Raw genomic sequence first — 13,167 nt, forward strand, 5'->3', positions numbered from 1 at the left:
GTTGCCAAACACCCACTTACCAAATTATTTATGCTGCTAAACTCACCTGCTGTGCACTACAAAGTACCAGCAATGAAGGCATTTGATGGAAATCAGTTGTAAAATTGGTATGATAACCAATATTCTTTTCTGTCCCTACATATACACTTGTTTTCTATCATTATAATCCCACTGACTAAAAGGGTGTGGAGACAGGTTGAGGTTTATCTCCTGTAATAGACTGTGGTCCAGCTGCAGTAATTATAAAGGAATACACTAGTGAATAATTTCAAGGGGCAAAAAATTCCTTTCATTTTTTCTGGGAAGAACTGGACCCATTTCTTCCACCTCTTTTCCTGATAACTTGTTTTGGACAAAGAGCAAATTTAGAAGCAGAAAGAAATACTCTTCTCCACAGAAGTTTGACCACTTAAAAGGAACATAGGATGCAGCTCAGACCACTGATCTTTTTTTCCAATAGGTATCACCCTGGAAGGAAGAAAATACAGAAATTGTGCATCAAAAGATTAAAAACAGATATGGGCAGCCAGTTTTATAGGCTAATCCTCCCTGCATCTCTTAATAATACCATAAATAAATTCTTTAAGTAGATATTTTTCTGATCTGCTATTGTACTGCAAAACTGCAATGTGGATAACAGGCAGATCCCCTCAATAATCTGGCTCAGATTAATGAAAGATGGGGATTTATTTTTCTTTTATGACATTACATTTAATTCCCAGTAGATTTTGACTTAAACATATGTATGCAATTTAAGGATTTACACCAACAGGAGATAAAGAAAGCCAACTGTCTGTGTTCCCAACACCATTATTTTTGTTTGCTGTATTAATTCCTTTACCCTCATGTATAGGGGAGCTCTTTTGGTGACTTAAGGTAGACCTAGCATTAACCCTTAGGGTATATCACCAGTTGCTGGCCTTCAATCAGACTTCATGACAATGATCAGCACCCTCTGGACCTGGCCAGTTTTCAATCCACTTCACTGTCTTCTCATCTAGCCCATACTTCATTACTTTCTTTCTGAAAATCTTATGAGAGAAAGTGTTGAAAGCCCTCCTGAAGACTAGGTAGATAATAAGAACTGCTCTTCCTTTGTCTACCACGCCAGTCATTTCATCACAGAAGTTAATAAACTTTAGTCTATGTCTAATGAAAAGAGATTAGTCAAAAAGTGCTTACAAGTAGACAGTCTTTTTCTGAATTAAGTCTTTAAGTGCAGTGTGTGGAAGTAGCATCGTAGGTAATGAAGATGACCAGAAAATCTGCAGAAGTAGAAGAATTTTGTAGAACACTCTGTCTTATGTTTGACTGCATCCAGTATTTTCTCCCTTGTCGAATGGATATTAATGCATTGTAGAGGACAGAGAGTGCACAGTGTGCACTGCCTGAATGAGTTAATGATTTAAGAAAATCCACACATTTTTCAATATTTACACATATTGACAGCTCAGTTTTTCTGTTTGGACACTACACTAATGTATTTTTTTATCTAGGAGTTTGAAATACTCCATTTTGGAGTGACACTCTCCTTTGTGAGGTTTCCAGAAGGGTCCTGCTTGGACAGTTGGTGCGCTTATTTTCCCATCCTCTTGCCTCTGGTATCGGAGAGACCATGAGATTTGGACACAGGTGGCACCACCATGCATGAGGCACTACACCAAAACATCAGGCACTAAGGCAGGATACAGGCAGCAGTTCAGGACTCTGGAACTTGCTGTCAGTTTTGTACAAAGTGTGAAGGTGACATTGCAAATGGTCCTCACTGGTGACAAAAGGAACAGACATAAGTTTACTGGTGAAACAGAGCCTTTCATCATACTGGAGAAATTGCTTTGCACAAGTTTTCAGGGAAGTTAAAACATCTGAAATTACCCACAGGGGAATAATTTGTTTTGCAAAACGTAGCCATGTGGAAAGTGTTTAACAAGGTCACTAATTAAACGTGTTGATAAGGAATTTGACAATACCCTTTGCATTTCATTTGCATTATGATACTTTGAGCTTTCAGTGAGGTATATTCTGCTCCACCAGACCTAACTCATAAACTGATTGGACAAAAGCATGAGGCACTTTTCTTATGCTTTCCTAATTTACCCATGTCTTGGGTTCAAATAGAGTCCCTGTGGCCTCATTAACACATCTCATTTGCACATCACCCTCACACTGAGAAATAGCTTTGCACCATCTGTGATTAGAGCTAATGAGAGAAAGTAACCTGGGACTTCATTACAGCCACTGTGCTAGAGAAGGTTCTCTGTAAATAGAAGGCAAGGAGGCTCTTTGGGAAAGTGCCACCTTTAGGTAATAGGACACCAGAGGAAAAAGTTATTTCTGAAACTTTCCGAGTTGGGCCATGCACAAAGCTGGCTTATATTTTAGTTTATTAAGAACAAGGAGGGTGACCTTCTGGGTGTGGGTGAATGTCACCAGCAATGTGTGTGTGGAAACTCCTTCTTAATTCTGCAGAGAATAAATATTGCTGACACCTTGCCTAGACTGGTTTGCCCAGAGAGTTGTTGATCTGTACACTGAAATTTTTTTACTATTTCTATTAACACTAAATAGATTATGGTGACCTCATGCAGCTACAATGTTTGGATGCCCTCTCTACTGGTTTTGGTTTGGATAGGGTTAATTTTCTTTGTAGTAGTTTGTGTGGTGTTATGTTTTGAATTAGTGATGAAAACAATGTTGATAACGCATACACAACCCCCATTTAAGAAAGACTGAGCTGTGCTTACACAGTATTGAGGCCTTCTCTTTGAGTAGCCCGGGGGTGTGCAAGAGTTTGGGAGGGGACATCTGACCCCAGCTGACCAGAGAGATACTCCACACCATAAAATGTTGTGCTCAGCAGTAAAAACCTTACCGGAAGAAGGAGGAACTGGAGCATTGGAAGTTACAGTGTTTGTTTTTCCAAATAACCATTACACGTGGTGGAGCCCAGCTTTCCTTGAAATGGCTGAAGATCTGCTTTGCAGACCGGAAGAAGTGATGAATTCTTTAATTTGCTTTACTTGCATGCATGGCTTCTGGCCTACCTATTAGAATGTCTTTATTCACAATTTTTCTCACTTCAGGAATCGGGCTCTGGTTTCTATGGGTTTATAAAAATTAGCTTTGCAGTAGGGTCTAGGCACTGTCTGCAGGGACATGCTCTGTTTGAACTGCAGTCTGTCCTGCAAGCAAGTTGGAATCCTACTAATTTAGAAACTCCTCCTACAAACAGAAAACAATGCCTGAGAGATGCCAGAACAAGTTATGAAAAGAAAATTACCAAATGTAGACTCTGGTAGAGCTGGAATTGTCTGGAAACACAGTAATGTTTCCAGATTTTCAGGGAGATAGACAGGGATATAAGGAATGAGGGAAAAGAAACAACTTCATTGACTTCCTGAAGGGACTACGTTAATATGTGCTGACCTTACTAAATATACTTTAAATGCCTTAGATGGGCATCATTTGTCATAGAGGATCTATCTTTCCTTCAATCTAAAATACGACCAGACGAAAAGAGGTATCATCTGGCAGCGCTTCTGAAATTGTTACTTCAAGTGAGATCAAAGTGTCTAAGTGATCATGCATTTTATTTCAGAAAGTAACACTGAGCATGAGAATATTACCTACATCAGGGCCAGACTCACTGGAGATGAAGGAAGAAAATTATGTACCAGATACATACCCATTATGTATCAGAAAGAGATTTTTTAAATTTTTATCTTGCTTTATTTTTGTAAGATTAAGTATTAAAGTAGTCATATTGTCATTAGCAAAGATCCACAGTAGAAGTGCTGATGTGTAGGTTTCATTGCTCCTTTTCACGTCATTTTTAGGACTGCAAACTTTACAAGATGGCAATGAAACAGTAAAAGAGACAATTTCAGATCCTGATACTTTGCCCTGCTGAAATGTATCATCATTCAACTTTTAAGCTTTTTGGCACAGAGTGCTTCAGTGCTCTACAAAATACAGAAAACAAAGACAAGACACACATATGATGCACTTTTACAAGCAACACGAATGGAGGATATGCTGCTGAATATAGCTCTTACTTCAGTACAGAGCCAAAAATTTCTTTCCATGGTCTCTTCTGAGAAACTAATAATTTCCCACCCACTCCCAGTACTGTTCTTTCATAATGCAGCTGAGTTCAGCCACAGGATTTCTTCACAATTATCTATATGCTTTCCTTGAAAGCTGTCACAGCATTGCCATGAGACAAAATAATGGTACGTCCAAGCAAAAAAAAAGTTCTCTAAGATGCAAAGTAGCAAATAATGTTTTGCATCTAAACATTCATTAGATAGACGTAATTTTCTGGCATTCTCAGGTGCAATGCAGCTTTTTTGCAATTGCTTTTCACTTCATATTTTTTCTTGTCTTTGATCTCATTAAACATGCTTTTGATCTCACCAAGCAGCAAAGCCTTTAAGTGACAAATTCGTAAGTGACAAGTACTAGTTGAAATGGAAACAGAAAGAGCAGCACAACTTTTCTCTGCCTCACCTTCCCTCCATGGAAGCTCATAGGGCTGGTTATTGGCCTGTTTTGAGCTCTGCACACATATGGAAGGGGAAGGACAAAACTTAGAGAGCTTTGGGTTATTAGTCAAAGATGCCGAGAAATTCAAAGGAAAATGTTTTTCTGCTCTTTCTAAAGGAGAACACAAATGAACACAAATACTGTGATATAAACACACCTTGTTCAAGAAATTAATCTGTTGTGTCAGAACAGGTTTTTAATTATGAAGACCAGCGATATAAACTACTGTAAGTTTTTTAAATGGAGGTCTTGCTCTTCTGTGCATTGCAAATAAATAGATATAATCAAAACACCACATGCAAAACCCAGTCTGGAATGAAAGAATATGTAAAGCACAATGGTTGTTTATCTGCTTGAACTACATTTGGTAAATAGGCAAACAAATAGGTGTTTCCTTCCTTCACAGCTCTTATGTCTGGCAGTTGAGCCTCCAGAAAGTGATGAATCCAACCATTTAAAGCATGTTAGTCTGAAAACAAATGAGTCCTGGAAGAGTCCTGTTGAAAAACTTTTCCAAACAGAATAATCTTCAATGCCCTGCGAAACCACATGTAAAAAAATGCATAAACAATTGGGTTAAGTGTAGAATTTAAATAGCCAAACCAAACCAAAGCATCAATGAGAACAGGAGGTATCACATAATTCATAAGTGGATTGGTAGCTGTAAAGAAGAAGAATGGAGTCCAGCAGATGAGAAACGCTCCCATTATTATGCCTAATGTCTTAGCAGCTTTCCTTTCTCTGCAGAATGAAATGTGGTGCTTCATTTCAAATTGCATCTTTTTTTTGCTAATTGCATCAATGGATCTTGCCTGCTTCTTGGCTACAGAGTATATTTTCCTATATATATACAGCATAACAAATCCAGGGATGTAAAAAGACACTACAGAGGCCACAATACCTGAAGTTTCACTAAAAATGAGAAAGCATCCTCCTGCACAATGGACATGGTTATAAATCTTTTCTGCGCCTCTCAAGTTAAGGTCTAGAAAGATCATCCCAAAAGCAAAAGCAGCAGGGATCATCCAGCTTATGAACACCATGACCACGATGACAAAAGTATTTATCTTTGATTTGTATCTTAAAGGGTCACACACAGCATAGTAACGGTCAATGGATATGAAGGAAAGATGGAAGATAGAAGCTGTGCTCAGCATAATGTCCGTGCTCGTGTGGATCTTGCAGAAGAACTCCCCAAAATACCAGCAGTGCTCAACAGAGCGCACCATACTGCAAGGCATGACGAAGAATCCCAGCAGGAAGTCTACGGTAGCCATTGAAAGTATCAGGAAATTCGTAGGTGTGTGGAGTTGCTTGAAATGTGATATTGAGATGATAACTGTCAAATTTCCAACCACTGTGGCCAGAATAATGCAAACCATGAAGATGTACATGGAAATACGGACACTGTTTGACCAGCTGCTCCTTATGCAAGAGCTATTTACGGATTCACAGCACAGTTGCATCCTTACTGGGGTCCCAAATCCACATAGGTATGCAGCACAGGTACTGTTTTTCCTAATTCTGAGGTACATTTACAATGGGTTTTCCATTTTCTAGATGGGAAGAGCTGCAGAGAGGAAAATGAAAGGGCACTGTAAACACCTTCATTTAGTTGGATGCATAGGAAATTCACATTTCATTATTTATGAAGGATGAAACCATTTTATAATTACATTTAGTAGAATGACATTTTCATCATCTGACTTCCCTAGAAATGGGAATCTCCTTTGATGAAATAAACTGTTTAACGGGGTATCCTCACATCAGGACAGCAGTGAATCTTAGAGGCCTGCACTGGGCAATGCCTTGTCCAGTGGACAGAGGAGAAGCCCTTTTCAATATTTCCTCTTTCTGCTTTCAGTCCTGGTCTTCTTCATCAATATTGGCTGGAATCCTGTATCTCATGTTGCACTTGAAAATCAGTCATTTTAAATTCTGAAGCTCCCTCAACTTATTTTTTTTTTTTTGATACGTGAGTCTAAAACCTACAAGTCTAAAACAGAAGGCTAAAGCTGAGGAATCCATGCTCGACCTCTCCTCCAGCCCTGTCCTGATAGTGATGACCGAGCAGTTCCAGTTTTACTGGAAAATCTTTGCAGACTCTAGCTGTAAATAGAGATGTAAGGAAAAGATCTAAGAGGAGAAAAAAAATTTCTGCTCTTTTGCTGACAAAATAAAGTGGAAGAATCTGACTAATCTGAAACATTATCTGCTGTATAAGCAAATTTTTTTTCAGTACTAGTAGTTTAGCATTGCTATGAGTATTGATTATATTAATCTGTTTTTAGATAAGACACAAACATGGAGAGAAACATTTTCAGAACTTAGGTTTAGGTTGCATCTAAGGCCACAAATATCACTGTCCTCTTGTGGAAGAAGTAGCGTGTCCCTTTTGCAAGTTGCTCTTTTTATGAAAAGTTTTAATGAAAGCAAGCAATGGAAAGCAATATTTATTTTTGAAAAATCTGTTTTCCTTTAAATAACAGAAAGATAGTGTTATTGTGAAAAATAATGATGATTTGCATATGCTATTCGGTAGTACTATCATCATGGTTTAAAATGGTTGTCAAAAAAACATAGACATGGCAATTCAGCCAGTACTGATTTAAGCCATTTGCTTTGGGATTTAGTTGCCTCTGGTTATTCTGGATAGAACACAATAAAAAGAAATAATTTCTTTCCCATATGAAACCAAGTGTTATTACAAACACACCATGGCACTGGAAGCTAAATGAACGTAGATGATAAAAACTGCAGCTTGCAAAACCCTGACAGCTACAACCAGCACCCTGGGTTATGCAGAGGGATTTTGCAAGTGGGGCCAGGCAGTGGCACCCGAGTGCCAGGGACGAGGTGCACCCAAAGGCACTCTCAGCAGTAAGGGACATAGGGAGTCTGCTTACGTACTGTTTGGGGTGCTTTTTGCTTCCCCTTTTTTTTTTTTCTGCCTACTAATATTTAACACCATCTCTGCTCTTTTCACCTCATTTTAATTATCACTTCATATATCTTTTCCTTCAATTTTTGTCAGTCTCTTCAGGTTTCTTTTCCTGCCTGTCATTCCTTCTTTCAGCACATTTACACCTAAGGCAGAGGAAGCACAGCCAGATGAATATTAATTAACTCAAATTTTCAATTTTCACAGTAGAAAGAATTAAACACCAATTTAACTGTGTATTCTGGGCATCATTATAAAGGTTTTAATCCCATTCAGGTTGTAAATGTGTCACATCTTGAATTTTGTTCTGTATAAAAATATAAATAAATTAAACAATTGTGGTAAAGCAGTCTATAAAGCCAATAAAAATGAATTAACATCCTATCTCTAGTTTTCCTTAAGATTTAAAAGATTAATAACTTCTCTGTTGTTTTCTGATAGATAAACTGCTTAGCCTAAAGAAACATGATCTCCTCTGAAAACAGGTTTTCTTAAAAAAACCCAAAAATTCAGGATTTTTTTTTTGTAATAAAAGTAAGTAAGAAACTCCAACCAAAGGATGGAGCACACTGAGATCAAGTGTGTGGCATTGCATTACAGGGAAATAAATACGTCAAAACACGTGGCAAAAAGTGAGCTGAACTCTGAAGAAGTTTTCAAGATGAAAGCAGAATGCTTCCCTTCCATAAATAATTACAAAGGTTAAAATGTAATAAAATGGAAATATGAAGAAGCATACTCTTAAAAACCTGTTCTCCTACCGTTGTCCCTTCATGCTGTGTAGAAGTCTGCTCTTGACACTCATTTGTTTTCTGCTGGTTGAGTGGCACTTCTTCCTTTTAAAGATCATCTCGAAAAGCATCTGAGCCTCTTCACCACCATTACAGTTCTGGGTAACACAAATTTTGAGAGAACAGGCTTTTAATCCACAGCTGGAGCAGCGTCCAGAAACCCCCACGTATTACTGGGGGATGTTGGTGTGCTGAATAGCATTCTTGGCTGTTTGATTCAGTATCAGCTGTTGATGTGAATTTCAGCTCACACTGTTTATTTTGTCACCTACGTAGAGAACAAAATCATGGCTGTAGCACTCATACTTGTTTAATGGGCCTTATTTATAGGTAAATTGAATTAATGTGAAGTATGTTTACTTGTTTGATTAAATGTTACAGTCATATTGTGAGCAGCCCAGTATTATCTAAGCAAAGAACAAAAGACACCCTGCAGTCTACCTCCTGTAAGCCTTCAAAACATGGCAAAATACATAAGTATAGGTTGGTTACAGCAGCATGTATGATTTCCTTGGAAAGGTGTACTGTGAACAGAGTGACACAATGTGTCTTTACGAGACTAGTTATGATTGCTGAACAAACAGGTTTAATCTAACAGCCTCACCACTTAACAGCTATTTGCAAGATATAGCTACTGAATAATTGTTCTAAGTAAACACCTATTATTGGCTGTACCAGAGTCACAGATGAGGAAGATCAATTTTTTACTCCACTAGGGACCATGCAGCCTTTTAAAACAGTGATACTGCTGAATGTAAAAGACTGGTATTGTGGTTACTATCAGCTAAACCCCAGTTAAGCTGGGTGCCTCAGGGGCATATGCAACAAGGTGGGTTAAGATACTACTTCTTGCAAACTGTTCTGATGACCTGGGTTAGCTACTTTATTATGTTATGTGCACAAAAATCAAAATGAATGCATACAATTCAGTTCTTTTCTTTTTCTTGAGGCTACACTCATAGACAGACGGGGGTCTGTGTTGCACTAAAAGGTTCTCCTTGTGGTAGCAAGAGAGTTTGATGACTAAAAAATGTGCAGAAACAATGATCAGGCTGAATGGAAACCACTGGAGAGAGTTGAGAGGATATGTTGAGAAGTGAGGTTCGATTGCTCAGATTTGGGGAAATGTGAAAAAGACATATTTAGGTACCCAAATACTGGTCTGTGAAGGAGGCCTTCACCCTTCTGAGATGTTGTGTTCTTCCTTGGAGCCAGGCACTTCTCTTTGAGGAGTGAAGGTTTAACCCTGGGTAATTACTCTCTTGGCACATATACATTTTATATGAAGTTAAAATTTAGGGGAACAAAGCTGTGTTACCTTACTCTGTGCAGCTCATTGTTATAAAGAAGTCTGGCAGCGACCTCATTATGAGCACTCAGTCCAAGGCCATCCATGCATGCACACGCTGCTCTCCCACCATGCTCCATGCTCTCTCCCTCGAGTAACACGGTGACCAAAACTCAAGGGGATGATCTGGAAAGGCAGCTCTGCTTCAAGTGTTGTTCCAGAGGCAGCTCCCTGGCAGCAACGTGAAAACCTCTTGGGGAACCGCTGGGGCTGGGGAGCCTTCCCCTGCCCTGAGCAGGTCTGCCCTGCTGTAGAGGGGCAGGCAGCAGCCAGCTGTGGAGTGTGGATTTTGCTTTCCTTCCTCTTGTGCCCAGGCTGTGCATCTGGTCAGGAACCGTTTCCTTCCAGCTGCTGGCTTGCAATAAAATTGTACTGCAAGACCCACACACATTGGAAAGGAGTGAACCACAGATGTAGGGGAAGCTGTGAGCATGGGGAGGGTGGTATTTAATGGTGTGTTTGCTGAGAAGAAAGTAAAGCAGGAGGTTTTGAGATATCAAGATAATTAAGTAATTAAGCAGGCCAAATTGTCAACTAATTTAGAGCAAAAGGAACACTTTTTTAACAAGCTTTCTCTGTGTTGGTGCAGACACTTCAAACAGGCATTTTCTTGTGCCTTAATGCTCATGTGGATCATGAAAATATTCTCAGACTTGCTACTTATAATATCAAAGAGAAATATGTCAAACTCTATTTTTGTGAGAACTCAAAGCACACTGTCAGTGTTTAACAGTTTTTTGAGTCTGTAGTATAGTAAAACAAAGTAAAACAAAAATTCAAAGCAAAAACCTTTCTATAAAATTACTGCTGTAGTTTTTTTTTCTGAAAAAATTTTTATTTCTGCAATAAGTAGTTTTCAGGTTTTGGAAAACCAAGAAAGAGAGCTGTCACAGTGTCTAGAATAGTTTGGGTCACCTACTCTCCTTGTTTGTCTTTAAAACATAAAGTAAATAAAATGGAAAACAGCAGAAGGGAATGGAAATAGCCCTTTTGTCAGACATCAAACCTATTTGAAAAATGTGTTGAAAAGTTACTCTGTCCTTCTTACACAGGATTGTGGAAGGGATGCTGGAAATTGGAAGCAACAGAAAAGGACTCGAGAATGAGAACTGTTACTATGAAAAAAAAATGTCAGGACAGCACTGATTTCTACCATGGTTCTTTTAGCTTGCTTTTCTATGGGTACAGTTTGGTCATTCAGCAGAAAGTTTCTCATTTTCACACAGTTCATTTTAAAAACTGTTTCTGTGTGAGGGGAACCATGGATTTATAGGTACTGGAGGCTGCATGGTGACCCCATGGCTGGAGAGGAATTTTGAAAGAGTCTAACTCCACTTATCATTTATGCAGTTCTCAGGAAAAAAAACCCCACAATATTACAAAAAAACCTAACTTCTTAAGTTTCCATTCATATGTTTGACATGTAGGGGGAAATGCCCAAATTCCCAATAAGCTATTAGTACAAAATAATTATTTCTTTGTAGGAGAAAATCAAGAAGAACAAGATCTGGCAACTACTAATCTCAATGCTATTTCTGCAATTCCACCAGTGCAATTCCACTGAAGACAGTCTGAAATTAGCCCAGATTTTTACCAGAGGAATTTAGAGAATATATGAGATGATTGAGCTCTAGATCTTTTCCCATGGTTTCTATTCCTAGTTTTTAGTGGAAAACATCTCTTTTCCTTGCCAAGTAAAACCAGCTGTTTATACAGAGTAATGCAATGTCTGAGTGCTTTCTACAAGTATAGTGCTTAGGATAAACACATATAAATCCAAACCCCAATGTAAATTCAAATCTCGGAGATTCACAGAGGAGTAAGAGATTCCACAGCAAAGCAAAACACATCCATCCAAAGCTGAGAAACTCTCTCTGTACAGGGTGGGGAGATTCTACATATTTGGTAGCCTTGCTGAGGAGTGCCATAACATGGTCCATTGCCTTCACTCAGTAGCAAAAGCTTCTCCCGAGGGCAGGAGCAGTCCCTTGTCTCTCGCTCCGGTAGGGTGAGTAAATCCTTGTGGCTGCTGAGCAGAGGCACAGGCACAGCAGGGCAGGTGCCTTGTGCCTTTCCAGTGCTTCTCTGCACCCACCAATCCAACAGGAATTAATTTAGGACTGTAACTGCTTCGTTGATATTTGCTGGCATCTGATCAACACCTCCAAAAAGAAGGCAAACACAGAGGAGGGAAGCACGCGTAGTAAAAAAGTACAATCCCATTCTGCATCCTTATGGCCATCTAATACTTTCACAGAAAGGAAAGAGCTTTACTCTGAATTCATAGCTGTGTGTGAAAAGAGCTTTACCCCCTAGCTATGTTTCTCTTTCAGCTATTGGGAATGAATGGCTTTTAAAATCATACTTTAAATCATAGTTACTGCTGTTGGTGCTATTGCTGTTCACTACAGAAAGAACTGTGCAGAACAACAACTATTATCTTCAGTGCTAACCATAGGAGATTCATCTTTGAAAGAAAATAATATCCCAAACTAGCATATTAGCAGCTCACCAGATTCCAGACTGCATGACTCGGAGATGGTACGGCACAGGAGTCATTTCCTCATCACGAACCGGCGCAGGCTGCAGAGACAGCCCAGTACTGACTCATCCCACACCAATTCTCCCAACTAAGTGCCTGCATGCTTGGTCTGACTTGCTTACAGCCTGCTGGGAAAATCTCATCAACAGGATAACGTAAATCTTAAATATCCAGAAAAGATAAGCATGTAATAAATCTATTCTGACAAAAAGCACTAGCATATGCAAAGTAGAATCAATTTGAAGTAAGCTAAAGCCAGGCTTCTTTCATGAAAAGAAGCATGCAAATGGAAGGAAATGTTTATTATGGTCAAGGTACCGATGGAGGTAATAGCACTGAACTGTTTTTAAGATTGCCTGATATTTCACTTCCTACTTTTAGTTTTGTATAACCTTAACAAACTTTAACACTTTCAATTACCTTTAAAAATTTGTTTTGGATATTTTCTGAAAACTCTAAGAACAATACTTTGACAGTGTCTGAGAAAAAGACTGAATAAAAGATATTGTTTCCTTTGAATGAAAAATTTTACTAGCCATTTATTTATGGTGCTCAGGTGTTTATATGATATGCTTTGTAGCAGGGACTTAAGAGACATTGCTTTCCTATTTATATCCTTTTACCATACCAGATAACTATACCTGCAACTCATTAGCAGCATCCATCATCTTCAAGCAATAGTTTTAGTATTGCTGTGGAACCCAAGAAGGAGCATCCTTCCAGAAAAAAGTAGTCCCAGAGAGGAGAACTGACCCACTTTGGGTCAGTTTGTATGTGTCAGTTTGTGGGCTCTCCATCAGTAAAGACCCAGGCCTTTCAGCTCCTGCTCCCCAGAGGTTTCTCTTAGCCTGTAGCAGGACCTGTGGGGCTCAGGCTGCAACTTCTTCCCTGGGTATTTGGGGTTAGGATAAGCTTGGGAAGTAGGAAAGTATGGCACTGGCAAGGTGGCACAAGGGGACATAAGGCTGAATGAGAAGGACAACTCCTGGTGAAATGAAAG

General features: G+C 39.1%; 1 protein-coding gene across 3 annotated transcripts; it reads right to left on the minus strand.

Annotated features, from left to right (window-relative positions):
- Positions 1-885: 885 nt before the first annotated feature.
- Positions 886-12,303, minus strand: TAAR1 (trace amine associated receptor 1). 3 transcript variants are annotated; one of them, XM_048299882.1, is made up of 4 exons: positions 12,138-12,303; positions 8,248-8,375; positions 7,452-7,632; positions 886-6,115 (listed from the first exon to the last, which is right to left on the minus strand). In XM_048299882.1, the coding sequence occupies exon 4, from the start codon at positions 6,078-6,080 to the stop codon at positions 5,010-5,012; it is 1,071 nt and encodes a 356-aa protein (XP_048155839.1). In that variant the 5' UTR covers positions 6,081-6,115; positions 7,452-7,632; positions 8,248-8,375; positions 12,138-12,303; the 3' UTR covers positions 886-5,009. The 3 variants fall into 3 exon arrangements, with proteins under 3 accessions (XP_048155839.1, XP_048155838.1, XP_048155840.1); XM_048299881.1 differs by lacking the exon at positions 7,452-7,632; XM_048299883.1 differs by lacking the exons at positions 7,452-7,632; positions 8,248-8,375.
- Between the last annotated feature and the right edge of the window lie 864 nt (positions 12,304-13,167).

Source organism: Corvus hawaiiensis, chromosome 3 (genome assembly GCF_020740725.1).
Source record: "Corvus hawaiiensis isolate bCorHaw1 chromosome 3, bCorHaw1.pri.cur, whole genome shotgun sequence".
NCBI lineage: Eukaryota > Metazoa > Chordata > Aves > Passeriformes > Corvidae > Corvus > Corvus hawaiiensis.